This window comes from Microdochium trichocladiopsis, assembly GCF_020744255.1.
Source record: "Microdochium trichocladiopsis strain MPI-CAGE-CH-0230 chromosome Unknown B0I36scaffold_13, whole genome shotgun sequence".
NCBI classification, from domain to species: Eukaryota; Fungi; Ascomycota; class Sordariomycetes; order Xylariales; family Microdochiaceae; genus Microdochium; species Microdochium trichocladiopsis.
The window spans coordinates 1,168,234-1,194,872 of NW_025763556.1; the positions used below are offsets into that span (position 1 = coordinate 1,168,234).

Below are 26,639 nucleotides of genomic sequence, written 5' to 3' on the forward strand. Positions count from 1 at the left end.
TCTTTCATCGTGGGTATCTCTGGTTTTTTTAATTGTGGGTGTAATTAAGAATCCGCATGGCCAGCTTGCGACTCCCGCTCCGGTTTGGTTTGTTTTGAGGCGTGTGTGTGTGTGTGTGTCAAGTGTATTATCGTGGTCTCGTAGGCATTGCGTGCAGATGAGAAAGCAGAATGCAGTTTGTTGTTGTTGATTTTTCAAAGTGCAGCTGGTGCTTCAGTGAGGACCACACACGTTTAGACGTGCACACCCATGCCGTAGTAGGACTGGTAGGCGGCGTTGGTGGACTTGTGGTGCTTCTTGGCGGCCTTGATGGCGCGGTCGAAGTAGCTGGGGCGCTCGTTGCCGGCAGCGTGGACAAAGGGAGCCGGAGCGGCGGCCTCGGCCACGGGGGTGGTGCCGACGGCGGAGCTCTTGCGGGACTGGGCCGGGGTGGAGTCGCGGCTGCTGTCGGGCGTGACGGAGCCGTAGTAGGCGTTGAAGGCAGCGTTGACGGAGCGGTGGTGCTCCTTCATGTGGTTGACGATCCAGGCCTTGGCGCCAGAGGCGGACTTGACCGAGGTGATGCTGTTGTTGCGAGACATGGTGATGATTTTGGTGGGGTGTGGTTTGTGTAAGTGCTCGAAGCGCTTTGATCGTGTGTGAAGAAGGTGGAGGGATGTGTGTGTAAGTGGGAAGAGTGGATGCTGCTGTGATGCTGCTGTGATGCTGCTGTGTTGCTGTGTGCTGATGATGGCTTCTCAAAAACGGGGACAACTGAGAGTGGGAACCATCATCTCTTTATACAGACTTGACACATCGTGAGAATCGCCGGCGACTAGGTCACTACGTACACATTCCTGCTTCATCACGCCAGCGTCACGCGCAGTGGTGAAAAGATTTCTGGGCAGACTTTGCAGCTATGACAAACGAGACTCCACGTGGAGTCATCTCGAGCCTTCGCAAGGGCGTGTGGGAGCCCCTGCACGGTTGTGCCGTTGGCAAAAAAAATACTGGGCCGCCGTCAGTAGCCGCAGCCCTCCAGCGTCCTGCCAGCACGCCCTGTCCTGTCCTGGAAACACTCCCGCCGGTGTGGGTGTCACGGGGCGTGCTTCGTGGAGCCCCTTGCTGGAAAACTCTGGAAAGACTTTTGCCCTGGCCAGGGAGCCTGCTTCAGGGGCCCCGTCGCTTGTTAGGTAAGAAACGCCCAATTGTCAGCGCACCACGCCTTGTCAAGCCGCGCCCTGCACTTGTCAACACAGCCAACGCTGACTGGTGACGTGACCTGTAGTGCTGTGCCCGAAGGCGGCTTAGCCCCCTAAAGCAGCGGCTGGTCAGCGCCTACAGTACTCCCTCAGCCCTTGAGCTTTGGTAATCACCACCGCTCTCTGCAACAACAGCATCGCTTTGTCAGCTGCACAGCGACATCGCTGGTCAAGGCCATCACAGCGGATTACAAATGACGCAAGCCAGACGTGAGCCAGTCACTTTTCCATGCCCCTGGGGGACTTTCTCGACAGCCCAAACAAATGAATTCCTGTCTCTCGCGTCCGCCGAAAATCCTGTTCTCACGTGGACCAAACTATTGGATCGCTGGACGTGCCATCAAGGCCACGAAACGTCGCAAGGAGCAACCACAGCGCACCACATTAAACGGGCCTCCTTCGGCGGAGCACAGGCGTGCCTGGATCGCCTGGATCGCGGTCCCGGGCCCGGAGTGGACTGCCGCGGGCACGCCCAGCCAAGCAGAGCCGCAGGCGTTCCATTTTCTTAGGTAAGAACAACTCGGGATGCCCACAGAAAAAACTTAGCCGGCGGAGCCTCATTACGCCCATCTTGTCATCCGCACGCCATCACATCTCACGATGTTTTTTTTTCTTTGCTCGTGTTCCATGCTGTCGCCAGCCGTGTTCCCCCTTCACACCACGCCCATACGTACGCACGTACACACGCCAGCATCCCGCAATTCCTCTTCCAGCACTGGCTCCGCCTTTCCCCGGCGTCACCCGTCTCCAGCCGCGCGCCTTCTCGTGATTGTTTCATTTTTATTTTTGCATCGCCCCAGCAAGCAACACGCACGTCTTCCTCTTCGAGACAGACCGCTGCTTGTTCCAGCGGCCCGCTAGCCTCGATCCGATCTGCCGTTTAACGCCTCAGCGGCAGGTCCAGGTACGTACATGCAGGAATTTTGAGCCTCATGCTGCCACGCACGCCTCCCTCCAGCCCTGCTGCTACCTGCAGCCACTGTCGTTGGCCCACACTTTTCCGACGGCCCAGCTACATACAACAACCCTTGTCTTGCGTGTCTAAATCGAGCTCTCCCGCCTCCCGCCATTATGTAAATTTGCGACGCCCCAGGTCACGAAGCTGTTCAGAGTTTTTATTTTCGCTGGTATTACGCGTGCGTGCAGACACGATCGTGAGATTCTCTTGCGTGGCGGTCAGGGGTGACTTTTGCCCAAGTATACGTGTGGATGCCCGCCCGGCTTGCAGCGGCCGCCCTGGCTGCTCTTCTTTGTGGCATTGCACGCAACAAGGCGGACACTTTGCACCATCGCTGCTGGATCGTGCTCACGAGGTTGTGAGACGACCGACAATGGCGTCATAAGCTCTGAACATGTTATTGCATGCAGGCGCCATCAGCTTACATGATGGCGACCTGGGCAGTGAGATATTATTGCTGCGTGCGCAACCGTCTCAATGGCGCAGTTCCCCGAACGACTTGCTTCACGAGCACCATAGGCAGGCAGAACGTCCCAACATCCCATGCTCATGTCGCAGGGTCTGGCGATCGTGAGATGTTGGCGGCCACAGACTACGTAGCATGCCGTGCCGTCCATGCAGGTCCCCAAGCCAAGGTTCTCGCACTCATCCCGGTACTTGCCTGCCTGCGTGCCTGCCCTACCTGCTTGGCGCGTGCGGGAGTTGTCCAGCCAGGTTGCATGAGAGCCAGGCAAAGGCCAAGGTGACGGGGTGACAAGGGTGATGAGATACGTACCCGTGTTCCCGCTTCCCGTGTTTCCCGTCCTTTGCCCTTAACGGCACTTGCATGCGAGCTCTTTTGGGCAACTGCGCTCTCCCAACTCTACACGCCTTGTCAAAAACTGACATGCCCAGACGCTGACGCAGGGCGGTGGTGGTGGCGGGGCGAGCCAGCCGCGGTGTGGGACCCTTGCCTGGCTGTTACGTACAAGTATCCCTCTTTTCGCTGTGCTTTGCGCACTGCCGGGGAAAATTTTAGCGTCAAGGGAGGGAGAGAGGGCGCAACGAGATCCACTGTCTTGTCACACGTGCAGGCGCCGAGAATCACTCAATTCGCGTGGACGTGCTTCTAATGGCATGTTGCGCGATGACACGACAAGGTATTTACGTCAGAAGTACGTGAAAAAGATGGCGAAACAAGTTCTGGTCTGGGGCTCGGTGTGAAAAGTGCAGCAGCATGATCAAGCAATTTTCCCCCCTTCCTCCCAGCGTGGTCCTGAGCGACTCTGGCGGGCAGGGAGCAGAACCACAACGCACAGGATGCAGTGGTGCAACTCGTGTTCGAGGCCGTCATTTCATCTGGCGGGCGGCGGTGGCGGCGATCAGCGGAGCCCGCCGGATCAGGCAAAACTCCGACGACTGAATTTCAACGACAAGCTTTTCGCTGGTAGTTGTAGATCATCGCATCGGGCGCCATTTCGACTACACTCTTTCTCATGGCGATAATCGCAGCTAGAACAATGATGGCATTTACAAAATGCCATCTAGATCTTAAGCTCGAGCATTACATGCAGAACAACCACACCTCTGTATGCCTGCAATGAATTCAATGTCAGGCTGCGCGGGGTTACCTGTGCACGCCTTGCCTTGCTGTCGGCCGAACCCGTCAATGAAGCCATCGTGACCCTCCCTGCATTTTCCCCGCATGTTCACGGCTATCCGCGGCGGGCAAGCTGGAAAAGTCATCACCATAGGCGGAAGCGGGTCAATAAAAAAAGCCTAGATCATCCACAATTGCAATTTAGCACCCTCCACAGCTGCTTCTTGCGCATCCACTCTAAGGCTCCTCTCTATTGCAAGTGATTGTGGGTTCGTGCGTTTGAGGAGAGCCTCACGTCCAGCTCGGTGGGTGATGATGGGGCCACGCCTATTCGGGCTCCTCCTCCGCAACCAGCTTTCATTTTCCACCCATGCCTGCCTCCACTGGCTCCAGGCCCTATGCTTTTCGTCCGGCAGCTGTAAAATATTGCATCGGCAGTATCGAGCGGGGCTCCGAAGTCCCGTCTCCGTACAAGGGCGGCTCTTCCGCTCCGGTCCGACGAACGACCTCCGTCCCTGTGTACTCGGCAACCGACGGCATGGTGAAGATTGTCTGTGGGTCAACAGTCATAATTCCCCACGACTTTTTTGTCTATTCACAAACTGCCTGTATTTTGTCACTCTAGAGCGTCTCGAGCTGATTGCATGTGTTACTGATTGGTGAGTACCGTATTTACCACCGGCTTAAACTTCGCATTCTGGGGGCTGAGCACAGATTATGGCTGGGGAGTTTGATGCTAGTATTAGCCAGGGATGCAGTATTGTCTGGATGTAAAGGTAAATATGTTTCGCCTTCGCCACGTGCACGTTTGCTCACACCATCACTGTACCTACAGAGTGAGAAAGACGGGAAGCTCTGATTGTCCAGCGTGCTCAGTAAAACCATATGTGCCAAGCCCAATCTCAACCTTCTTTTGGCAAGCACGCTAGGATTGGAAACAAGCAGCCAGGTCTTGCGTTGTACGTCTTGCACCGTCGTGACTTTGAACACCGTGATGTCTACTCGCATTGAGACCGATTGATCGGGGAAGGAAAGCGCCCCTGGGTTTACGATTATTTTGTTAACACTAAACCAAATGCTTCATTGCGTCGATGCAAGGCTCTGTTGACATTATTACTTTTATACAGCACTGCGGCTTACCTTGTAGGGCTCGCCGTTGCATCCTGAACTAATTAACCGCCCTCAGTCCACCAGACGTTTGCTATGTTGAAAGAAGGTCGCGTCCAAAAAGATACTATGATTTTGTTGAAATTATCCAGTATAGGGACTTGCCCGGGGTAGTCATATGTGACATCTCTATTTTTATTCTAGTCCCGATTTCTTGCTGGTTCGACCGGGCCTGATGACTGAGACCGTGTTGAGCATCCTGTTGGTGTTAGAAACTTACCCATTGCAGGCAATGCATTCACACCAAGCGCCAGAGGATGACCCAATAACACTGCCTCCATAGTGACGAGCCGTCTTCATGATGGCGGCGCGAAGGATTTCAATGGGAGGCCGCCACGTCTGCCAGAATACTTCTTACACTTCCAGTTCTCCCTCGTCAAGATGGTGGTGACGACTCCAAGCCGAACCAACAACCACTGGTTTCAGGGGTGGCCCCCGTCAGGGTCACAACCAACAACAGAACCCCCGGGCTGAAGAGCTGCGCCCCAGCCTGGCACCACGGCTTAAGACATCATCCAAGCAGCACAGCGGATAATGGGAAAATAGAAAAGGTGCTGCAAACAATAGATCTTGACTGATCTGCATGCAGAGATCACCCCACAATGACTTTCCAGCTACTCGGGCGGAATGATCTTGTCGTTCAACCTGCATCCTGAAACCAGTAAGCGCTGAGCGGGCCGCAAACGATGCAGCCTGCACGCTGCCGTCATCCACGCCGTCCGCGATGCCGGACGGGCGCGGGCCGCGATAAGGCAGTGGCAGTGAAGATGTTGGTTGACCCCGGATATGCAGGGGCACAGAGGCGCACTAGCAGGCGGACTCTCTGGCTGTGGTGCTGCGCCCTGCATCATGGGGTGAGGTTCCCAGCCATCAGTAAAGCAAGGGTGGCTCAGGTGACCTTGTTGTCTGCCGGGAGAGATGCTTGTTGGTCGTGGTCAACGACATGATCATGGGAAATAAAGAGCGGCGGTGTCGACTTGCAAGCATCCTCAGTCGAGATTGTCCATGTTCAAAAAGCATATGCGAGACGACCTTACGACGATTGACACTTACAGAATCGCTGCTCTGATCACCAAAGCGACGACTCCAGGCATCACAGCAACTGACAGCCATCATGCCATCATCACCCACGCCCTCCCCACGTGCTGGAGGGCCATCACGTACACAATCACCCTGTCCCGTTCGCACACCTCCTTCTCCAAGCGCAGTATGGCAATTGCCGCGACCTCAGCAGCCGCAAGGACACCGCAGGATCGTGTCGACAGGCTCCATCCCCCACAGTCAGGACCCGTTCGCGGACACGCCCGACCACGCCGCCGAACCACCACCGCTGAGCAGAGCACCCGTATCTTACCCAGTCCTGCCTACGCGGTCTGATTACACTTCACTCGCCACCACCAGCAGCCCGGGTGTGGCCGAGTTCATCAGCGCCCGCAGCACTCCCTTCCTTGGCAGGACAGCACACAGGCACAACAGCAACACGTCGACACCAGCAGCAAACCCTACTCCAACCCGCGCGCCGCAAAGATTACAAGCCCGGAGAATGCCGACTCCCCGGCGGACCAAGTCCAAGAAGAGCCTCGCCACCGGAGGAAGTAGCAGCCCTGAGAAGTGGACCTCGTTCATCGTCGACGACGAGATCACAAGGTTCATCCGCAGCCGTCTTCCCGAGCGGGAGCGCGCCGAGACGGGCGTCGGGGAGAACTACATTTTCGAGGCCGAGCTCGAGCTGCCAACATCTCCGTCGCCGTCGCCCCCTTCCTCGCCAGCAGCAGCAGCAGCTTCTTCTTCTACTCCCACCACCTCCACCTCCACTTTCACCTCCATCTCCGCCCCGCCGCCGTCCCCATTCATCAAAGCCGAGAGCGAGGATCACCCGGCAGGCTTGACCAACATCAGCAGCAGCAGCAGCAGGGCGGAGACAAAGACGAGGATGCGACTGCTCAAGATCGGCGTGACCGAGAAGACCCGACACACACGCATGGCCCAGATCAGCCGGGCATGTCATCTCGAGCTCTCCCTCAACCCCGTCCGACCCCGAGCCGCGGCCGCGGCCGCAGCCACGACGGGATCAGCGGGACCTGCGGTACAGCAGCCGCCCCCACACTTCCGCGCCGCTGCTGTTGCAGAGACGGACTACTCATCATCAGAGCCGGGATCGAGGATGATGGGGCCGACGACGGCGGAAGAAGAGACACAGCCGGTGCGCCTGTTCCGGCGGGTCGAGAAGCTTGTCCACGCCGAGCTCCGGGCGTACCAGTACAAGTTCCCGTGCGGGGGCTGCAAGCGTGAGCACCAGGAGTACTTTGAAGTCGACCCTGAGCTCGCGGCGGCCGTGCAGCGCCGGTGGTGCGCGTGGGTCGCGCAGGAGCCGTACGACAAGCACGGGAACCTGTACCCTTTCTGGGAGATGCGGCTGCGGCAGAGGAGGAGGCCGTTCAGTCCGGAGGGGCAGACACCGGGCGAGATTGCTACTGCTTCTGTGGGTAATGGCGACGACGACGAGGGTGCAGAACGGGACAAGGCGAGGCGGCTGGAGAGGCAGCGGCGGTGGGAGCGGAGGTGGGACGAGTTTGCCCATCCGCACTGGTTCGAATGGGTCTGGTATGACTGCGGTGTCGTGGCGGAGAAGTTTTGGCGGCTCCGGTGGCAGTTCGGGGCATTCGCCCAGAGTCTGGCCCTCGTGTGGGTGTGCTATCCCTCTTCCCGCGCATTTGTTTGCTCCGTGTGTGTGACTTTGGGCATCATTGTCGAGCTCGAGTTCCAGGAGCGGCTGTACTCGCTTGGCAGGCTGTGTGGGGTGCGGGACTGGTTGCTGGCGCACTTGTCATGATTCAGAGATGCCATCGTGGTGTTTGTGGGGTGGAATATTCGTGGAAGAGTTCGATAACCGCCAGGACATATTCCCTATAACTAGATTTCTTTTCGGTGTATTTACGGTTTAGTAGAAGGTATGAGAGCGTAACTCAGATGTGCAACATGACAGATTACTGAAAGCACGGCAACGTCACTAAGTTGTCGTTCCATATGTTTGCTGTGACGGTGGTCTTACTCAAACAATTCAACAGCAAATTGCGTGCAAACTCAACAAACAGCATACGCTCCCAGGGTCAACACACGGACGTCAAACCCACACCCACACCCACACGACAAACCATCAAGACACCGGCGGCAGTGGCGGCATCCCCCTCACGAAATGCGTCGGGCACTGGTATCCATACGGGTTGTCCGTCAGGTACTCCTGATGCATGCCCTCGGCGTCGTACCACTTGCCCGCGGGGACGATCTGGGTGGTGATGTCCTCGGGCACGACGACGCCCATCCTGTTCCGGCGCATGAACCACCGGGCGTCCTTGACCTGCTGGGTGACCTCCCTCGCGATCCTGTCCTGCTCGGCGGAGTGTGTGAAGATGGCGCTGCGGTACTGGGTACCGTGGTCGTTGCCCTGGGCGTTCTTGGTGGTCGGGTCGTGGATCCGGTAGAAGAACTCGATCAGCTCGCGGTAGGTTATGCGCGAGGGGTTGTAGATTAGCTGGAGGGCCTCGGCGTCTTTTGTTTTTGTCCGTGTTAGCTTCCACGTAGTTCAATTCAACATGAATTTTGTATACAATCTTATGCCAGGCATTCAGCAACAAGCAGCACAAGGATTCAATAAAAGAAGTGACGAACACAGAAACATGCAAGACTGTCCCGGTGTGGCATGAAGTAAAACACTTACGCCCCGTCGTGCCCGAGCAGACCTGCCGATAGCTCGGGTTGCTCTTGTCGCCGCCCGTGTACCCCACGCGGGCGTCGTACAGCCCGCCGCCGTCCTTGGCGTCTTTAAAGTGCTTGCGGAAGATGTGCTCGACGCCCCAGAAGCAGCCGGCCGCGAGGGTCGCCTTCTCCGCGCCTTCTGGGATGTTGGACGGCGGGGCCTTCGCAGGTCGGGCGGTGGATGCGGAGAGGCCCATTGCGCAGTGTAGTGTGTCGCTGGCACTGTGTTTACGTAGTGGGAGATACGATGTTATTCTTTTGTCTGTGTAGGTGACGATTACCTGATACTGCTTGTTGTCCCGTGATGCGCTGTGCTGTTTGCTTCTGGGGATGTCTAATGATGCCCAGGTGATGACGACGTCGACAGTGGTGGCAATGGTGCTGACGCAGCAGGACTGCAGGGGTCCCACGAGGCACAAAGTGGGGGAAAGCGTTCGGAGCGGCAGCTTCTGGAAGAGTCTCTGGCGCAAACTCTATTATTCCCTGCAGATGCACCTCAGTGTGTGGACGGACGGGTCACAGAACGTGAGACACCGGCAACCCTGCCCCCTCCTCCCAAGATCGGCGTCGATTCCGATTCGTGATTTCATTCACAGAGGCAGAGTACAGCAAGCAGCACGATGATGCTTCGTTGAAAGTAATGTCAATTCGCTTTTACTCTACCCTGATGGAGAACAAGGTAGTCGGTCACTCTTTTCCTCTTGGTCTCCCCCGAATCCTCACGCAATCTTGTACACGAGCTTCTCCACCCGGACCTTGCCCTCGCTATGCATCCGGAATCCCTCGGGGATGGCCTCGAGCCCGCCGAGGATGGTGACCTTGTTGGTCTTGAGCTTGCCCGAGCCGAGCCACTCGGGCAGGTGCTTGAGCTGGCCCTCCCAGAACCGGCGGTCCTCGGTGGTCACGCCGCCCTGGTTGTCAAACGACCCGTACCCCTCGAGCGGCTTCTCAAACACGCTGTACGCGATGGTCGACTCGATCTTGACCCGCCTCCCCACGTCGGTGCCCTCGAGGTTGGCCTTTGCGGACTTGACGGGCAGCAGGCACACCACGTGGCCGCCCTTGGTGGTCGACATGGCGCTGGCGACCTTCTCAATGGTGCCGCCCTCGGAGATGGTGTCGAGGGCGTGCTGTAGGTTGTCGTTGGTGAGGCTGCGCACCGTCTCGACCCAGTTGCTGTCGTTGTAGTCGACCGTCTCGTCGGCGCCTAGTGACTTTAGGAGCGAGTGGTTCTTGGCGGACCCGGTCGCGATGACGTATAGCCCGGCCATGCGGGCGAGCTGCACGGCGTAGAGGCCGACCGAGGAGGTGCCGCCGTAGATGAGCACGGGGATCTTGTTCTTGTTGTCCGATGAAGATGAAGAAGAAGACCCGGGTTGTGGGAGCTGGAGACGCTGGAACAACGCCTGGACTGCCGTGGCCACGGCCAGGCTCACCGTCGAGGCCGCCTCGAGGCTGACGTTGTCGGGCACGGGGAACACGAGCGAGGGCTCCGTGGTGAGATACTCGGCAAAGGCGCCCCGCGGCGGGTCGACTGTGTTGCCGTGCACCCAGCCGGCGACTCGCTGGCCGACCGGCCACATGGACGTGCCGTTGGCGTCGGCGACGGTGCCTGCAAAGTCGCACCCCAGTACTTTGCCGGCCTTGGCGCCGACCATGCCCTTCCAGTCCGTCGGGTTCTGTGCCGCATAGTGCACCTTGACCAGGATCTCGCCAGGCCGGGGCTTGGGGATGGGCACGTCGGTCTTGACGACGGCCGTCTTCTCTCCCGTGGTGACGAGGGCCTTCATCGACATGATGGTGGTGATGTTTTCTCTGCTGTGTTGCAGTGGCGGTGGTTGTGGTTGTGGGGGATGGGTGGTGTTGCGGTGATAAGTGAGAAGGTGAGTGAGTGGTAGATGGTTGTGTTGTTGATACTTCGTCAGGTTCCACCTCAGTGCGGTGTATGAACTATGTGAGCTCGGTGAGGCCCGGTAATGTCCTCAAAGTGACATCATTATCGATCTCACGAGGGTCTCAAGACCTTATATGGTTTGGCTCTCGGGCAGCGACAGGGGGGGGACAAAGTTGTTACTGGCTTACCAACCATGGCATTACAAAACATCTTGCGGAACGAACCGGGCCCCGCAGGAGGGGCCACAGTTCCCTCAGCATGTGCTTCTGTGCCTGTGCTGCCGCCATGTCTCTCTCACGCACACTGTCGGCGCCCACGTGGCATGTCCAGAGACGAACCAATGTGGGCATCGCGACAGTGCTTTAGTAATGGGCCCTATGCTCCACCACCCTGCCCATGCAGCGACAATGACGTTCGGCCCACGCGAAGTGCCGACGCTAACGTTGGACGAAGATCAGCCATTTGCTGGCGCGATCGTCGACAGAGCGAAGACGCCTTAGTCAGCCGCGGCGGTATGAGCAGCAGTGCTAATGTGGCAGCAGACACATCGCAAAGCGCTGCAGAAGCACATCAAGACTCTAAATTATGCCGAAACACAGCAGAAGTATATCATGACCGCCTGCAGAGGATGGCCTTGGGGGAGGAATCTTTGACGGTAAAGTGGAACCATGATTGAGGCTTCTCCACCCCAGGAACTATCGACCCCACACCTCCACGTGTGCTCAGTCTCCCATCGCTCTCTGGTTGTTAGTCTTTTGTAGCACAGGGCGGGGATCGCGGACTGGGGAGACTTGGGGACTGCAGAAGCATTGACAAGCCATATTTCTGCAAGTCATCCTTCTACATGGTCGATATGTTGCCACGTGTAGTCGTGCTGGAGGATCACCAAAAACCTTAGATGCCCACTCCACAACGCACTCGCGCTTCAACGTTCATGCATTAGTGACCTGTCCGTATCTCCCCAACGTAGCCTCCAGTATCCGCCTCCTCATCTCGTCCGCAGCCGTTGTATCTTCTGTAGTAGATCCAGATGGGGAGAGCGTCTCGGGCCTGTCCGGCCGGGTAGCGGCGCCCGCACCCGGGAGCACAACCGATGTCGGCACGGCCCCGAACCGGCTGTTGTACCGGTCCCCGGACAGCTTCTGCAATGAGGCGTCGTCCATGGAGCCGACCAGCTGCGCCGAGTTCCTGCCGGCCATGACCTTCTTGACGTTCCACAGGTCTGCCAGGGTCGTGACCACCACCTGGTCGCAGTCCTCGTCGGCGACGACCTCTCCGACAACGTGGATCTTCTGGCTCGACAGGCTCGAGGCCAGATTGCACACCTCGAGGCACTGCTTGGACATGGCAATGTCCTCCTGCAGCCGCGCCCGCTCCCTGTCCGGATCGCCACCGCTGGTGGCATCCAGCACAACCCCAAGCCGCTGCTGCAGGCGGCTGATCGTATCCGCCAGTCTGAGCTGGCTCTCGGCCAGAGCCGTCGCGGTCATGACTTGTGCCTGGAACTGCTCCTGGAACCGCCCGCCACCATCATCACCGCCAGCGCCTCTCTCGGTGCTGCCCGACGCGGGCAGTGGCGACTGATGCGTCTCCCCCGCCGCCGGTCTGTTCCCCGGCTGCTCCGCCTGCAAGCGCTGCAGGACAGCCTGGGCCTCCTCGCAGATCCTGAGACACTGTTCTGTCACGGCCTTTTCGTCAGTCAGGTCGACGGTCACGGTGGGGTCCGGGCTGGTGACGGTCTCCAGGGCGTCCATCTTGTCCTGTATGCGCTGCAGCTGCGTCTCGAGGTTGTACGCGGTATCCTGGACCAGCTCGTTGTACTTTTCCAGAACAGCATGCGTCTGTGTCGTTTTGCGCCTAGTTTCAATAGATGATTTGTCACCAGTCAGCGGTCGTGTCTCTCTTACAGTCAAGCAGGGCTGAAGCACCCCAGGAAAACCCGGGGAGGATTAGGGGCAACGGGCGGCGCGCGGGGCACAAACATTACAATGGTGCCCAGCCCGATCTGCAGCGTGGACTTGTAGCTCGCGAGGGTGTCAGTGAACTCGTTGAGCGTGCCCTTCTTGAACTCCATCCTGGCCCAGTCTCTGCGCGACATGGAAGACGACGACGGCGAGCCCTTCTTGTAGAAGTCGTCCAAGGTGTCGCGGAACTCGGTGCAGATCTTGGTGCAGTGCTCGATCGGCCCGCGGACGAGGGCCAGGCCGGCGGGATCGAGGGCGGCCGTGTCGTGCGCGGCGGCCAGCATGGCGAGCAGCTCGCCCAGCTCGGCCGACAGCTGGGCCATGGCCTTGTCGCGGCCCTTGTACCGCTCGACGGCGTCGTGGACCAGCTTGACTGCCTGGAGGGCGACCGCGACGACGCCGATGACCGAGGCGGCCGTGCTGACGGGGTCCGCCATGGCTAGGGGCAGGGGCAGGGGAGGGCAGGGCCTTGGGTCTGGTCAGTGTGTCTGCTGCTGCTGCCGCTTTGTTTGCTACGCCAGGGGAGCGGCGAGGGTGGTTTTGATGCTGTGCAACTCGAGATTGTGTCCTCGAGGTGTCCAGTTGCGGCCCGATGGTGCTGCCCCTGATCTTTGTTCCCGGTACGGCACCAGCCAACATCACTGCCAACATCAGGCTGAGCAGGTGCGGGGCTGCAAACCCCGCGCGGCAGCAGTGTTGGGCCAACAAGTTGCTTGTTCCTGGCAGGGGTTCCCCATGTGGAAAATGACAGCGCTCGGCGTAGAGGAACACAACAGAACAGGTCTTGAACAGGTCAGTCTACGGCATACCTACCTGCTTTTCTTGTAGACCAGAGGTATGATTTGGGATTATTCAAGATTGCACTTTGGAAGACCCGCCAAGTTAGCGTCATAGCTGGTTCATCTCTCTAGATAGAGCGGGTAAGCCCAAAATCAGAAACCATGCAAAAGCTCGTCATGGTCCTCTTGTGGAGCCGAGAAGAGAACGGCCAGGCATGTGCAACATAGCAGTGATGATCGTGCCCCTGTGTCCAGCATGTTGTTGTGTACAGACAGACCTGCGCTGCGCATGTCAGCCGACGCTGTGGGACACCGGAGGTACGGCGAACATGCCACTCCTAACGTCAATGTAGGACGGACTATTCGAAAAGATATGGAACAAGATCTGGAATCTAGACTCGCAGGTAGTAGCGGATATTGACCCGGGCCGTTTCACCCAGACAGTCGGCGCAGTGTGCGTAGTCCAGGGTATAATAATATATGGCAGCTCAACCACTTGTCGACCGTGGTACCGACGCGAGGCTGTTCTCTCAGCTCTACGCCTGGGGTTGCCGCCGTCAGGCCGCCAAAGCAATCCCACAACTACACAAGAGTCTGCATTGGCGACCTTGTACAGCCTTCAAAGCTGACATGAACCCTCCTACGCGCCAGCTCCGAACTTCTGCCATCACAGCACCAATGTAGCCACATAATCGCTCTGCCTCCGTTCACGCGAGAGAGATTCTTACCTTTTCTTTGCTCTCGCGCAGGAGTTGAGGAAAATCCCACCCCATCAGTCGCCATGAGGCTCCTCGAGGCCCGCCCTGGCAGACCACGAAGTCCCCCCGTACGCCATCTTGTCGTACACCTGGGTCCACGGCCATGAGGTGGTATACGAACTTCTCGTGAACACAAGCTCGAAGAGCCCGGGCCGCGGCCGAGTCAAGCCCGGAAGCCACCACAACAACCACAACAGCAACAACGGCAGCAGGAAGAACAAGAACAGTGTCTCCTCCGCCAACAAACCAAGGCAGCAGCCGAAACTGAAGTGGGACGAGGTGACCAACCTCTGGGGCTACTGCAAGATTGACTTTTGCGCCGGCGAAGCGGCCCGCGACGGCCTGCAGCACTTCTGGATCGACACGTGCTGCATCGACAAGGCCAACGACGCTGGGCGCCACGGCGCCATCAGCAGCATATACGGCTGGTACCACGGCGCGACCGTGTGCTACGCGTTCCTGACCGACGTGACGGGACTCGCCGACCTGCCGCGGAGCAAGTGGTGGGCGCGAGGGTGGACGCTGCAGGCGAGAAATCCAGCCGCCTTTGCACCAGCTTAGCCACAGGCTTTATACCGTTCCGTTTCAGAGGGCCCACTTTCAATGGAAGGCCGGACACGGCTTAACGACGCACCCGGGTCCCGTTTACTGTCTTCCGGATAACACTGCAGGGCCAATTAAATGAAGGCTTAAGTGCGAGCGAGTCCCTAGTGTCACGATCCTGCCTCCGGGGTCAACCGTCTGGCAGGGCGCTGGGGTTGCTGTTCTGCAGATAGGTAAAGCCTGCGCAAGATCAACTAACACTCTGCTGTCGTTCTCTCTCTTTGGGTTGTCGTTCGTGTCTCTTGGAAGAGATACCAGTCTCGGCAATTGAGTGACTAGTTCAAGTGTGGGTGAAACTGATACTTAGATTGATCGCTGAAGTACAAAGGTAATGACTGTCTACAAGGAGATCCTCCGTACTCTATATATCCTTTGTCCTTCATCGTGGTCATGACTCTGAGCCCGATGGTCGCGGCCAGGTCATGAATCTGGTCCTGATGGTCATGCATATATTGGTGACCATCCTCCTTGGCGTGGTGTCGGTCATGCAGATATGCATGACCGGTACGTACCTTCCTTATCGCCCTTTATCGTGCTTACATAAGAAACCTGTGACGGCACTGCCACATGATCCGCCCTTGTCCTTGGCCTGATCCTGCGGCCTAGTTGTTTGGACTCTTCCGTGCCCAAACAACCGTCCCCTGTTGGTTGGCCGTTACACCTAGCCCGAAGCTAGGGGCAAATCGGCTCGAGGGAGAAGGGGAATTAGTAACCTAATAAGTAGTACCCCATAGTATAGCGCAGTCTGCACTTCCAGCGTTCTAACACCATACCACACTCACTAACAAGAGTCACCTACCTATATTACCGCAGCCCTCCGGCGTAACATAGCGTTTAGAGCCTCGTACCGCCTCTCTGTTTTACCTTAAGCCTTAAAACCCGCGAGCCGAGAAAGTTGTTAACCACGACGAGTGAACACCTATGGACTATAGTCAACGGAGGTGTGACGACCCGACCAACAGGTCGCAAGATCGGGCCAAGGACAAGGGCAGGTCATGCACGCGGGGCGACCACACCCCTGGTTACGTAAGCATCTCATTATGTCAGCAAAGAAAGGATATGTTGGATCAATCGGAATCCAACATATCCAGACATATCCAGTTGGATATGTTGGATCAGGCGGATCGCTGCATATCCCGCATATCCAGGGCGATCCAACGGGAACGCACGATGAAGGACAAAGGATATATAGCACCAGGAGGATCTCCTTGTAGACAGTCGTTACCTTTGTACTTCAGCGATCAATCTAAGTATCACTCTCACCCTTCACTTGGCCTAGTCACTCAATTGATCCGAGTGTGATATCTCGCAAGAGACACGAACGACAACCCCCGAGACACGACAAGCACGGAGTCAGTATTGCATGAGGTTGCTATCTGCCTTATTCAGAACATAAACCCCGCCGCGCCGATCAGACGGTTGACCCCGGAGATCGGATCGTGACAATCATCTACTTATATGTAAGAACGGAGCCCTATAACCGCTCGACCAATAGACCAAAAGATCTAGCAGTACGCCGCACGGCGTACTTAGGGCTTCCAGTACCTTATATAGGACCGTTGAGGCCTCTGGCCTTACATTATACGACATACCTAGGTTTGGATATACAAGGATTCGAGCGTAGCCAATAACGTAAAGTTATCGTGCACCAATCCGTTAATACCATTATCGGCATAGGCGGGGTCAAGAACAATCTAGTTATCTTCAAGTAAATATAGCACGGTGGTCTCAATAAGGCGATAAAGAAGGTTAGAGAGCGGCACCAGGCAGATGTAGTCAAACCCCGTATAGCGAGGACAGTGGACGGCTGTGAAAAGACGCTACCTTCTCAATGTTCCACACGAATATGGACGCCTTTAAGCGATTAATCCATAAGGTACTAGCCCATTTGTAACATTGGCACAGGTTCCTTTAGTAAGGGAGAAAAAGTAGTCAACATCGATACGGAAAACCTGATTACGGTCAAAAATCTGAAACCGCCGATTGACCACAAAGAACTAGAGAGGTAGAAGGTCGCCAACAAGAGAAGTTAATATTCACTCGAAGCTTTCTCACGCAAGTCTCATCACACTAACCGTCTATAGGAATACTAACCTTTTATTCTAGTCCTATATCATCGAAATCCTAGGGAGCCGGGGATTAGGAACCTGGCAGGCAGCCAAAGATCTTTATGCCACTAATACATAGCACCGTCGACCACTTATTAAGCCATAATAATCCGGCTAATAATAATGTGAAGTGCCAAATACAGAACGGAGAGATTACGGAACAGGCACTTTGTCAGATCTTATGGGCTCTTAACTATCTTACTCGTAAAAATATCATTCATTGCGATGTCAAGCCAGCAAACATCCTATATTCAGCAATTCCCGATTTCTGGCATCTCAAGCTCGGGGACTTTGGTTTATCGAACCATCTTGACATTGCTCACGCCTATCTTGGAAGTCCACTCTACCAGGTGCCTAAGATTTGGACTCCAAAGAATAAGGATAATTGTGAACAGACATCCAAGGTAGATATTGTAGGCTCTCGGTATCACCACCTCATACATCTTAGACCTTTGCGGACTACGAACGGCGAAGAAATATCTTAGCGACAGCCTCAAGAACGTCCCACAAGTTCTCGCGCGAATGTTGCGACCGGATTCTCCAGAACGTGCATCAGCTACAGAGATGCTTCATCTACTCAGCCGGCCGTCCGAGAAGATATCGCCTAGACCGCAGATCAACAAGTCAGTGGTTAGTCCAAATAGGAGAATTCCCAAGCTGAGACGCCGCGATAAGCCTTACCGGACTTTCTAACCAGAGCGCAATTGGTACGCTCTTGGTGAGATCCGGATGATCAGTCAGTTACCCCGTAGGGCATCCGGGAGTACTCAAAAGTTCTTGTCGAGGCAATGTAGGCATATGTGGTCTCAGATTTTACACATTTTGACGGGCACAACTTGTACACATTCCGGATCGCATCAGTGGAAAGAACAACCCCAGTCTAATGTATTATTGACTACCACTAAGATGCGGCTCCGTCAGGTGATTACAGCTCACGAAAATTTGCGGTTCTTGATACCCAACCCCTCCTTCAGAAAAAGGGATGAGGGTTCACGGTGGGCGTGTCCGGAACCTGCTGCAGGACGTCCCAGTGCTCGATGATGCACGACCCCTGAGTGCGGTACACGTCCATGACGCTGAAAACGCCCTGCCCCTCGAGCGTCGCCTTGATGTGGATGGTGGTGTACTCGGGCCCAACCATGACTCTTGCAATCTGTATCACGTGAGGAAGAAATGAGAAATGGTCAGCGGTCGTTCTGGTGGATGAAATTCCCCAACAGCTGTGCACCCTCTCTCAGCAGAAAACGTGTGCAAAGATTTCATGCGTACCTCGAAGTTGTTCCCCGGCGATCCAGCTACCGGCCTGAGCCCTGCCAGGGCAGCGTCCCGGCCGTCGGCAATGTCCGGGTTGTGCTGCACATAGTTACTTGCGACATACTTGAGGAATGCCCCCTCGACGTCCCCCTGCGTGTAGAAGAGGTAGGCAAACTCGTTCATGGCCGCCTGGAGCTGCTTCTGGGACAGGTTCGAGCACGTTGTCTTGGGGCAGTCGAAGTGCTTAACCGTATTGGTGTCGATGCCGGGGATGTGTACCTGCGCTGGCGGGGCTGCTGCTCTGGGTGCTACCCCTGCCGCCGCCGAGGGGAGAAAGCATCCGTTAAAGCTGCTCAGAAGGATGCCAGTGGCAGCGAGAGTCCGGAGGCGAGTCATGGTAGTGTTTGTAATGATTCCGTCGAACAAGTATGCGCGCCTGATTGATAGATGGCAGCTACAGATCTCTGATGAAGAAAAAAAAAAATCCAAGATGAATCTAGGCCCAAGTGCGACTTTTATATTTCGCCTTCAATGGCCGGAATATCAGTCGTGATATACATCGGCACGGACTCAAAACTAGAGCCCAAGCTTAGAGTTTCGAGGTGCATCTTGGCGATGTCGAGTGCAATTTCTTTGATAAACAGGGGTCTTTAAACCAGCACAAGAGGCCATTGCAAACTGCCGTAGTGGACCATGGAGCTTGGCGCGCCCCGTTCCGATAAAGTCGACGCGTGGACATACCCACATCTCTAGCCGCGGGCTTAGCCGTGGGGCCAGGCGCGACCATCGGCTTCGTGAAGTGAGGGACAGGAGGATTACAAAACTCCACGGGTAGTGTGGCTGGCACGGCTTAGTATGCTTAGTCACGCGCGCAACAGGGCAACGGGAAACGGGGAACGGGCAACATGGGGCCGTGCTCAGGACCGCGCATGACAAGCAATATCCAGTGCGGCGACTCGTGTACATTCGCGGTATTCATGCAAGGATCAAGAGGTAGTGAGCAGACAAAGGCTTCTTGATCGCGGGCAGATTGAGATGTGCAGGGACGGCAACAATTATACACCCAGGGAGACATTCATCAACAAAGCTCTTTCCGGTCATTCACAGGCCCATAGCGTCATACATCTCTGACCCGCCCCTAGGCATGACCGCATGGCATGACAGCACCACGACCTGTGCTCGCTCTGCCATCAGCGAACGGCCATTGGATCCTCCAGAAGCGATTCTTGGCAGCAAACATACGTACTCCACCCATCCCGCAAAATTGGGTCCCTTGCACTATTTTCCCCCGCCAAGGCGCCTGCCTAAAAAGAAACACGCGTCCGGCCTCCGCCACACCCACGATCCACCTCCCACACAGCCGTCGCGCCCACGCCGGCGCACCCCGACGGTGTCACCATGGGCAAGACCCAGGACCCGGAGACCATGTTCAACATTACCTACAGCTGCATTGGCGGTTTCGTCGGGCTCTTTAGCCTCGTGTCGTACCTGCTCAAGGAGAGCTTCTTCATGTCAGAGCCCCTAGTCGCCCTCTCCGCCGGAGTCGCCTTGTTACCCTATGGCCTTAACGTCGTGCGCCCTATCGAGCTCGCGACCTCGGCTAAGGTAGTCGAGATGGCTACGCTCTACTTGACGCGCCTCGTGCTCGGCGTGTAGGTCCTTATCGCCGGAGTCCGCTTGCCTAGCCAGTACCCGAAGAAGGAGTGGCGGTCGCTCGCGGTGCTCCCGGGCCCGGGCATGCTGGGTATGTGGCTCGCTACTAGCCTGCTCGTTTGGGCGGTGGTCCGGACATTGATATCGTCAGCAGCTTTGTCATCGGCGCGAGCATGACGGCTCCCAATAGGCGCACGGGTGCCCGTGCGTATAATATTACACGGGTACCCGTGCAGATTCTGCTTACAGCTTAGCGTGTCTTAATTCCCGCCGACATCGCAATCCTGGATCCATATCCGGGGTGCACCCATATCAGCAGAAAAGGTCTGTCTTGACCTTCGCTAGTGACCTCAGGTGCTGTTTGACCTCCGATCACAGTATGTGCGTTGCCTTACACGTATAACGTATTTGACTTAACCTTTAACTATAATACACTCATCATCATCCCGGTGAAGAACTTGCTGCTCCTCACAGTCCTGTGCCGCCCTCCTCCACACATCACCCATACCTCTTCGATTAGCTAGACCGCTTGTCGACTCCTGGGCAACCTGAACATCGATTCGCTCCGTCTCAGACCGATCCCAGTCCAAATATGCCATCATTTCTTCCCTTGTCCAGGCCCGTTCACCCTCTCGCGTTAAGCAACGCCTCGTCATTTGCTTATGGTCTAAGCACCAATCGTACTGCGCTTTACTATACCGTAATGGTAAACCCATTGCCTGCCGGTACATCTGGTTGCTCGCATAGGTACCCGGGAGTAGGGACTTCTTCCAGATCTCTCGCGTAGCGACGTATCTTTGGTAAATCGCTTTTGGGTCACTGTATTTTAAAGGCTGCTCCGGAGCTTGCTGGTGTTCTTCGGCGTACTCTGAGACGGGTTCTTTAGCTCGTCGTAAGGGCTGGTCGTTTTCTGAGAGCCGAGCTTCGATCTCTTCTAAGATCTGTTCCGTAATCCCTTCTTGGGCCGACGAGTTATTAAGAAGTTCGGGAATTGGCGACTCATGTTGAGGTCTGCACGTCGATAATTCAATCGTAGCTTCAGGTATCGACGTGTCGGCCGGCGGCTCTGGTGTTATTCGTAGCTGTTGCGATGCCGCCTCTACTCGAAGTTGTAGCTCTGCGTACTTTAGGGGGCATAATCGAGACGTCCTTGAATGACCTAGACGGTGACATCTAGTACAGGTTGAAGGTCCCTTTCGCTTAGCCGCGACTTCAACAGCTTCAAAGCCGCTAGGCTCCCTTCGGTTACTTGATCGCGGTAAAGAAGTGTTGGTACTAGTCATATCAATACGTTGGCGAGGCTCTTGGAGAAAAGGTTTCGCGCCGCTCCGGATTAGGTGCCAATGCGAATGGAAGTCTCCTAGGCAAAGGGCTTTTCCTTCGGACAACAAAGCCTCAAGTTTGTGAACGCATGGTAGGCCTTGCGACCGAGAGAATATGCCTGTACAGCGTTGTAGCGGACTGCTCGTCTGGAGAAGCTTCCGCTGCTCTTCAACCTTTCGAAGAGCCTCGTGTGATACCCAACCCCGTACTACACCATAAAGTGGACCGGAAAGTTCGATCGGAGACCGAATCTGCTGTTTTGCCTGGTTGGACCTCAGCTCCCCAAGTTGGTTTATTAGCGCATGCTTAATAGCCCTCCAGGCCTCAAACAAATCGAGTGTCGACGTTTTCAGATGACTTTTAAGAAGCGCATGGACACCTTCGACGCGCGAAGTAACAACATTACCGAAATGAGGGTAGCTGTCAACCCAGGCCTTTACAAGCTTTTCCTTATACAGGTCAAGCCATGTCTCTTTAATGTAGGCCACGTCCCGTACATGCGTTGTAATATAGCGTTGTTCAAATGTCGACATACGGATGTCGAATATTGCCTCGGTGGGAGAACGAATAATTTGGTGCCAGTGCTGGTAAAAGTCATGCCACTCTTTCAGTCTCGCAGATTTGTCGGCTTCGGAGTCCTGGAGTTGTAGCTGGATAGCGAATGAAGGCTGACAGTATCGAAGGACGGCTTTGTTCGCATGCCAAAGGCATAGCAATGAAGCAGTAGAAGGAAAGCATACTGCGATTGCGTTGATACAAGCAAGACATCGATCGGTAAGAATAACTGAAGGTAGGCGGGATTTGCTAATTTCGTAGAGTGACCGGAGGCGCTCTAGAGCCCAAACGAAATCTTCCTCGCTTTCTCCACTAAGAAATGCGAATGCGATACAGAAGGATCGTTGAGAAGCGTCTACTCCGATTATATCTAGGAGCGGCATTCCGTATTTGTTCGTTTTGTAGGTACAGTCGAGGATTAAAGCATCCGGATAAGCTTGAAGATAGCTTAGCGACTCTGGATGGGCGAAAAGCACAGCCTTTACGCGGTTCTCCGAATCAAGTTGTAAACGGCTCCAGAAACCTTCATGGTCAAGCCGGTTAGCTAGGGCATTGATCGTGCTCTGCCCTTCGTACATCTCGCGCCTACTGTCCGCGATTCGGTTGTAGATATCTTGCTGCGTTGCAATCGAACTCGTGTTTTGGTGTATGTACGTTCGAATCTCCTTAGGTGCGACGCCAGCATTTGCGAGGCTAGATAGACGAGTGATCGTTTCCGTATCGAGTGCGCGATGCTTAGGATGGGCGGATGGGTGTAAACTTGGCTCGTGGTTGTGTTGGGCAAACTGCGGGTCGGGTCGGTGTCGTATTGTCCATGTGCCGCTGTCTCGTGACTCTTTTGCTAGTACAGAGAACGGACAGTTGGTACTTCGCGTAGATGTTTTTCGCTGGCGCGGTCTTCCAGAGGCGTAGTCGCGACATGATCGATCACATGCATATACGACTGAGAGCCTGCCTGTCTTTTCCTTTGTTGACCTTTTCGTAACAAAGGCGTAGCCTCTTGTGTACGCCCACTCGTTGATAGCTTTAAATAAGGTATCTCGGGACTCGTAGGTGCCTTCCGGAGGGAGACTGTCATCGGGAAATGAATGGTGGGTACTACTAGTAGCTGCCATCGGGAGACAAATCTGAGGCTAGTAATGGTAATAAAAGAAATACACGAAAGCACCTCAGCGCGCTTTGTAGCGCGTAAAGTATTGTATGCTGACAGCACCTGAGATCACCAGCGAAGGTCAAGACAGACCTTTTCTGCTGATATGGGTGCACCCCGGATATGGATCCAGGATTGCGATGTCGGCGGGAATTAAGACACGCTAAGCTGTAAGCAGAATCTGCACGGGTACCCGTGTAATATTATACGCACGGGTACCCGTGCGCCTATTGGGAGCCGAGCATGACGCTTATGAACTCCGTCCTGCCTAATTCAATCGTCCACGGGCCCTTTGCTGAAAAGCACATGCCCGAGCCCTTGCGGATGATTATCGTCGGCGAGTCAGGCGCTAACGGCGGGCTAGGGTGTTCGTTCCTGTTCTTGCTCCTATACCTAGTCCAGCATTCCCGGGATGACGCAGGAAGTCGGGCGGGTAGTACGCTCCTGGCCTTTCTCTCCGCCACGTTGGGACGCGAGGTCTTGCTTAGCATCGCATATGGGGGAAGTCTTGCCTACCTCGGCGACGTCATGGGTGCGCGGGGCGATGCATTTCTCCTAGTGTAGCGACCGCTCTGCCTTGGTCTCAAACGTGTTCTGGCAGTGGGCGCTAGTGGCCTGCCGCTACACGGCAAAAAAGTCGGCGTCCGCCGGGCTGGAGGGGCGGCTGCTGATCTTGGGAAGACTTCAGAAACCTCTCAAGGCTCTCAAATCTGTTGTGAATTTCGAGAAGGCCGTCGGCGAGCGTGTGATGGGCTTCTATGCCCTCATTGTAGGCGTCACAAAGGTTGTCGTGGACGGTGGCCAGGTTATTGTAGGCGTTGGTGTTGCCTTCGCAAGCTTGCGCGAGGTGATCTGCGATGCCCTGGTGTGTGTCCAGCCTCTTGCTAGTTGCCAAATTTCTCTGGTCTGGTAGGTGCCTCCTCGTTTTCGGCGGGGTAGGCACTCACGGTGCGAGAGACCTCGCGGAGGTTGTCGGTGGTCATGCGCCGAGTAGAGTCCTAGGCCTTGTAGTCGCCCTTCTTGCGGCTGCTCTGTTTGGCGCCCTTCAGCGTATTGGAGCCTTGTTAGTTGGTGTCTTGGCTCGACTTTCACAATGCTGTCGACAGAGAATTGGGGTCGAAGCGAGCCACGGATGGGAAGCCATCCGGAATCGTTATTCCGATATCGTCGGCCGGGTTGTCTCCAAGACTTCCGGACACGGGATCGTCGTCGTCGGGTTGTGTGTGTGTATGCCAGGGCTACTGTGGCTAGGCGGTAGATTTTTGTGAACCATGATGAATGTGGTGTGCGTATGGACAGGATGATGCGAAAGGGTTGTCAACGGCTCGCATGTACCCAAGTTCTGCTGTCCTTATTTGGTACAGGGTGGATATCCAGGGCTACCTAAGTTCGCGCTGACTCAGGAAACATTATCGGCTGCGTCGTTGCCGTTGCCGTACCCAAGTTTGGGCAACAGAAGGACCATGTAAGAGTGGTGCGGGTACTGGCCTCGCCGAGTAACTCACGACAGCGTCTTTGCGGGGCCATAGTCTGATCGCGTGGATTCCTATATACGACTTACTGCTCGCTTGACTGATAGATTGCACTATCGTGATTATACCGGCTTAGTGTTGAGGTAGTCGCTCAAGGCTACCGAGTAAGCGTAACTGAAGACCCGCTATGCTCGGTAGTGGAGTGTTAGGCTACACGTTTGACACGTTGCCCACGTGGGGCGCGCTAACAGTGATTCGCTCCTGAAGAGTCGAGTCGAAGTTGCCGGCGAAGCCGTGGATAGCGCGAGCGCAATGTCCGCCGCTTCGCAGCTGCGGGCGGCCATGATAATGGCGACGGCTTTTTCGCCCGCGGCGTTACTGCTGGTGATCTGCGGCACCGAGGCGATCTCGAGCAGTATATCCAACATCGGCTGGAGGAACTGGACAACGAGGCTGGGACTGACGATGATTTCACCGTTGACTTGATCGACGAAGGGACAGAAGTTATTTTCAGGGCCTATTCTCCAGAAGATGACCCTCTCGTGGCGTTTCCTTACAGCGCATAAGTGAATGAACTCGAGCTTCCACAGCCAGGTTTCTAAGATTTCGACGAATGGTGGTCGCAGCCCTTTCAAGTTGGCGCTGAGCAGACGGAGTTGCACCTACGGGGCGTGCCAGGCAACAACCACTTTGATGATGACGGGGGCGAACCCACACAGCCGGTCCGCAATTAGCTGTCTAATGCCGTCCCAAGCAAGCGTCTGAAGTCCGAGCTACTGCCGGTTGTTTGACAATCTGGCCTCTAAGCCCATGGGCCTAGTTAAAGATTAGCTGTTAAATACTCCACCAGGTGAGCCTTGCACCTTTTCTTATAGACAGATTGGGCATCCTCCTGGCCTCTGCCGGGGCGCTCTACCATCTGCCTTGAATCCTTGAATATGCAAAACATTGGGGTACATGAATCACTAATCTTTCTATGATCTAGATTCTACCCCCGAAAGCGGATCGCTATATATATTGCAAGAGCACATGGAGGACTTGTTGGGGGTGATCTCACGATAATCAAGGTTTTATTTGATTACACTACTTGGTTCGTTGGCCGATTCGCGTGTCATACGGGGAGTGAAGACATCTCCATGTTAATCTCGTGTCCGCCAATGAGTCGGCTGCTGTTAGTTATGAACGCATGAGAGTTGTGCTATAGTCTTATACATTGCCTACACCATCACCACTTCTTGAGATGTGTGCTAGAAGTGGCGGGTGAAGGAAGTAGACGGTGGTGATACCCAATTGTAGGCTTAGCAAGAATGACTAAGCTGCGTCGTGGGCAGAGAGGGCTGACCGCCCTGGATTCTGCCGGGACTGGGGCTGTGTTTGTGCCTTGCCAGGCAGGCAGGCAGGGGAGTCGAATGACCTCAGCGCAAGCCACGCCCATTCTTAGCTCCATGGCCCTGCCCAACTCGCAGCATGTGATGGTCAGCCACTATCAGACAACGCCCATCCACGTACCCCAGCTTCGCCCTTGGCCACAACACGGACAGACAGACAGAGCACAACCACAACATCCAGTGTCTCGTGCCTCAGGACAAGACAAGACCAGCTCTCCAGGATGGCGCCTCCAGAGTCGTCGCAGGACCCCTCACAGAGCGACGGGCAGCAGGCCTCGTCGTCGTCGTCGGCGGCCCCGGCCAACCCGGAGGTCCAGTCGGCCTACAACGACCTGCGCCGGCTGATTCCCATGCTCGCCTCGGAGCTCGACCAGCTCAGGGCGGCCCTGCGCGAGCACAACCTCTGGCTCCAGCGCTACGGCCACTCGGCCGCCGCCCCCTCTCAGGACCCCTTCACAGCCAACAACAACAACAACAACACCCAGACAGGACCACCATCAGGGGGGGATCATCATCCAGCTGCCGTGTCTCCATCAGAGTTAAATACAACTACAGCCACAAGTGCGTCTACCAACACCGCTATATCATCATCAACAGCAACAACAGCAACAACACCACAAACGCCAGCCGCCTCAGACCTCCCCAGCTACTCCGGCGTCCCCGAACTCCCGGGCTACTCGGCCTCCGACGTGCCCCCCTACACGGGCGGGCCCAACTCGGTCTCCCTCATGGCCTCCTCGGCCTCGACCTCGACCCGCGAGGAGGTCGAGCACCGCCGCGACGAGCTGACCAACTGGCTGGCCGAGGGCGAGGACACGCTGCGCGAGTACTCGGCCCGCTTCGCCCAGCTCGGCGAGGAGCTCGGCGTCAGCCCCCCCGAGGACGTCCTCGGCACCTGGAACGAGGCCAGCCCGGACAACGCCCTCCCCGACTACGCGCAGGTCGAGACCCGCGAGGAGCTCATGGTCGGCGGCGTCGGCGAGGTGCCCCCGCCATACGTACGCGGCATGGCGCTGGAGAAGGTGGCCAGCTGAAAG

The 26,639-nt window shown here is 56.1% G+C and overlaps 9 protein-coding genes across 9 annotated transcripts; 4 read left to right on the forward strand and 5 right to left on the reverse strand.

Moving 5' to 3' along the window:
* Positions 1–233: 233 nt before the first annotated feature.
* On the reverse strand, positions 234–581 carry B0I36DRAFT_355691 (uncharacterized protein; the record flags this gene model as incomplete). The annotated part of the gene is made up of 1 exon (XM_046157460.1): positions 234–581. The coding sequence occupies one exon, from the start codon at positions 579–581 to the stop codon at positions 234–236; it is 348 nt and encodes a 115-aa protein (XP_046005455.1).
* Positions 582–6,059: 5,478 nt separating this feature from the next.
* B0I36DRAFT_389372 (uncharacterized protein) lies at positions 6,060–7,833 on the forward strand (the record flags this gene model as incomplete). Its single annotated transcript, XM_046161325.1, has 1 exon — positions 6,060–7,833. One exon carries the CDS (start codon positions 6,060–6,062, stop codon positions 7,776–7,778), a length of 1,719 nt encoding a protein of 572 aa, XP_046005456.1. The 3' UTR covers positions 7,779–7,833.
* A 2-nt stretch (positions 7,834–7,835) lies between these two features.
* On the reverse strand, positions 7,836–9,111 carry B0I36DRAFT_338788 (peptide methionine sulfoxide reductase MsrA). Its single transcript, XM_046155817.1, has 2 exons — positions 8,664–9,111; positions 7,836–8,494 (listed from the first exon to the last, which is right to left on the reverse strand). Exons 1-2 carry the CDS (start codon positions 8,896–8,898, stop codon positions 8,103–8,105), a joined length of 627 nt encoding a protein of 208 aa, XP_046005457.1. The 5' UTR covers positions 8,899–9,111; the 3' UTR covers positions 7,836–8,102.
* Positions 9,112–9,314: 203 nt separating this feature from the next.
* B0I36DRAFT_338790 (zinc-binding dehydrogenase) lies at positions 9,315–10,740 on the reverse strand. Its single transcript, XM_046155818.1, has one exon. The coding sequence runs from the start codon at positions 10,495–10,497 to the stop codon at positions 9,421–9,423; it is 1,077 nt and encodes a 358-aa protein (XP_046005458.1). The 5' UTR covers positions 10,498–10,740; the 3' UTR covers positions 9,315–9,420.
* A 387-nt stretch (positions 10,741–11,127) lies between these two features.
* B0I36DRAFT_299420 (uncharacterized protein) lies at positions 11,128–13,162 on the reverse strand. The gene is made up of 2 exons (XM_046151976.1): positions 12,578–13,162; positions 11,128–12,452 (listed from the first exon to the last, which is right to left on the reverse strand). Exons 1-2 carry the CDS (start codon positions 12,994–12,996, stop codon positions 11,528–11,530), a joined length of 1,344 nt encoding a protein of 447 aa, XP_046005459.1. The 5' UTR covers positions 12,997–13,162; the 3' UTR covers positions 11,128–11,527.
* A 1,000-nt stretch (positions 13,163–14,162) lies between these two features.
* On the forward strand, positions 14,163–14,657 carry B0I36DRAFT_398223 (uncharacterized protein; the record flags this gene model as incomplete). Its single annotated transcript, XM_046161606.1, has 2 exons — positions 14,163–14,189; positions 14,367–14,657. Coding segments are annotated over 2 exons (318 nt in total), but the record flags the coding sequence as incomplete, so codon positions are not given.
* A 3,024-nt stretch (positions 14,658–17,681) lies between these two features.
* On the reverse strand, positions 17,682–18,613 carry B0I36DRAFT_436450 (uncharacterized protein). The gene is made up of 2 exons (XM_046162825.1): positions 18,077–18,613; positions 17,682–17,960 (listed from the first exon to the last, which is right to left on the reverse strand). Exons 1-2 carry the CDS (start codon positions 18,455–18,457, stop codon positions 17,778–17,780), a joined length of 564 nt encoding a protein of 187 aa, XP_046005461.1. The 5' UTR covers positions 18,458–18,613; the 3' UTR covers positions 17,682–17,777.
* A 4,430-nt stretch (positions 18,614–23,043) lies between these two features.
* Positions 23,044–23,656, forward strand: B0I36DRAFT_338801 (uncharacterized protein). Its single transcript, XM_046155819.1, has one exon. The coding sequence runs from the start codon at positions 23,049–23,051 to the stop codon at positions 23,304–23,306; it is 258 nt and encodes an 85-aa protein (XP_046005462.1). The 5' UTR covers positions 23,044–23,048; the 3' UTR covers positions 23,307–23,656.
* Positions 23,657–25,823: 2,167 nt separating this feature from the next.
* B0I36DRAFT_355699 (uncharacterized protein) lies at positions 25,824–26,636 on the forward strand (the record flags this gene model as incomplete). The annotated part of the gene is made up of 1 exon (XM_046157461.1): positions 25,824–26,636. One exon carries the CDS (start codon positions 25,824–25,826, stop codon positions 26,634–26,636), a length of 813 nt encoding a protein of 270 aa, XP_046005463.1.
* Between the last annotated feature and the right edge of the window lie 3 nt (positions 26,637–26,639).

Excerpts from the sequence above, each read along its gene's own strand:
- B0I36DRAFT_436450 (XM_046162825.1), bottom strand. The coding sequence starts at position 18,457 with ATGACTCGCCTCCGGACTCTCGCTGCCACTGGCATCCTTCTGAGCAGC. Across the intron at positions 17,961-18,076 it reads CGCCGGGGAACAACTTCGAG|ATTGCAAGAGTCATGGTTGG; the intron begins GTACGCATGAAA and ends CACGTGATACAG.
- B0I36DRAFT_338788 (XM_046155817.1), bottom strand. The coding sequence starts at position 8,898 with ATGGGCCTCTCCGCATCCACCGCCCGACCTGCGAAGGCCCCGCCGTCC. Across the intron at positions 8,495-8,663 it reads CTGCTCGGGCACGACGGGGC|ACGCCGAGGCCCTCCAGCTA; the intron begins GTAAGTGTTTTA and ends CAAAAACAAAAG.
- B0I36DRAFT_299420 (XM_046151976.1), bottom strand. The coding sequence starts at position 12,996 with ATGGCGGACCCCGTCAGCACGGCCGCCTCGGTCATCGGCGTCGTCGCG. Across the intron at positions 12,453-12,577 it reads GGGCTGGGCACCATTGTAAT|GCGCAAAACGACACAGACGC; the intron begins GTTTGTGCCCCG and ends TATTGAAACTAG.
- B0I36DRAFT_338801 (XM_046155819.1), top strand. The coding sequence starts at position 23,049 with ATGCCCGAGCCCTTGCGGATGATTATCGTCGGCGAGTCAGGCGCTAAC.
- B0I36DRAFT_338790 (XM_046155818.1), bottom strand. The coding sequence starts at position 10,497 with ATGTCGATGAAGGCCCTCGTCACCACGGGAGAGAAGACGGCCGTCGTC.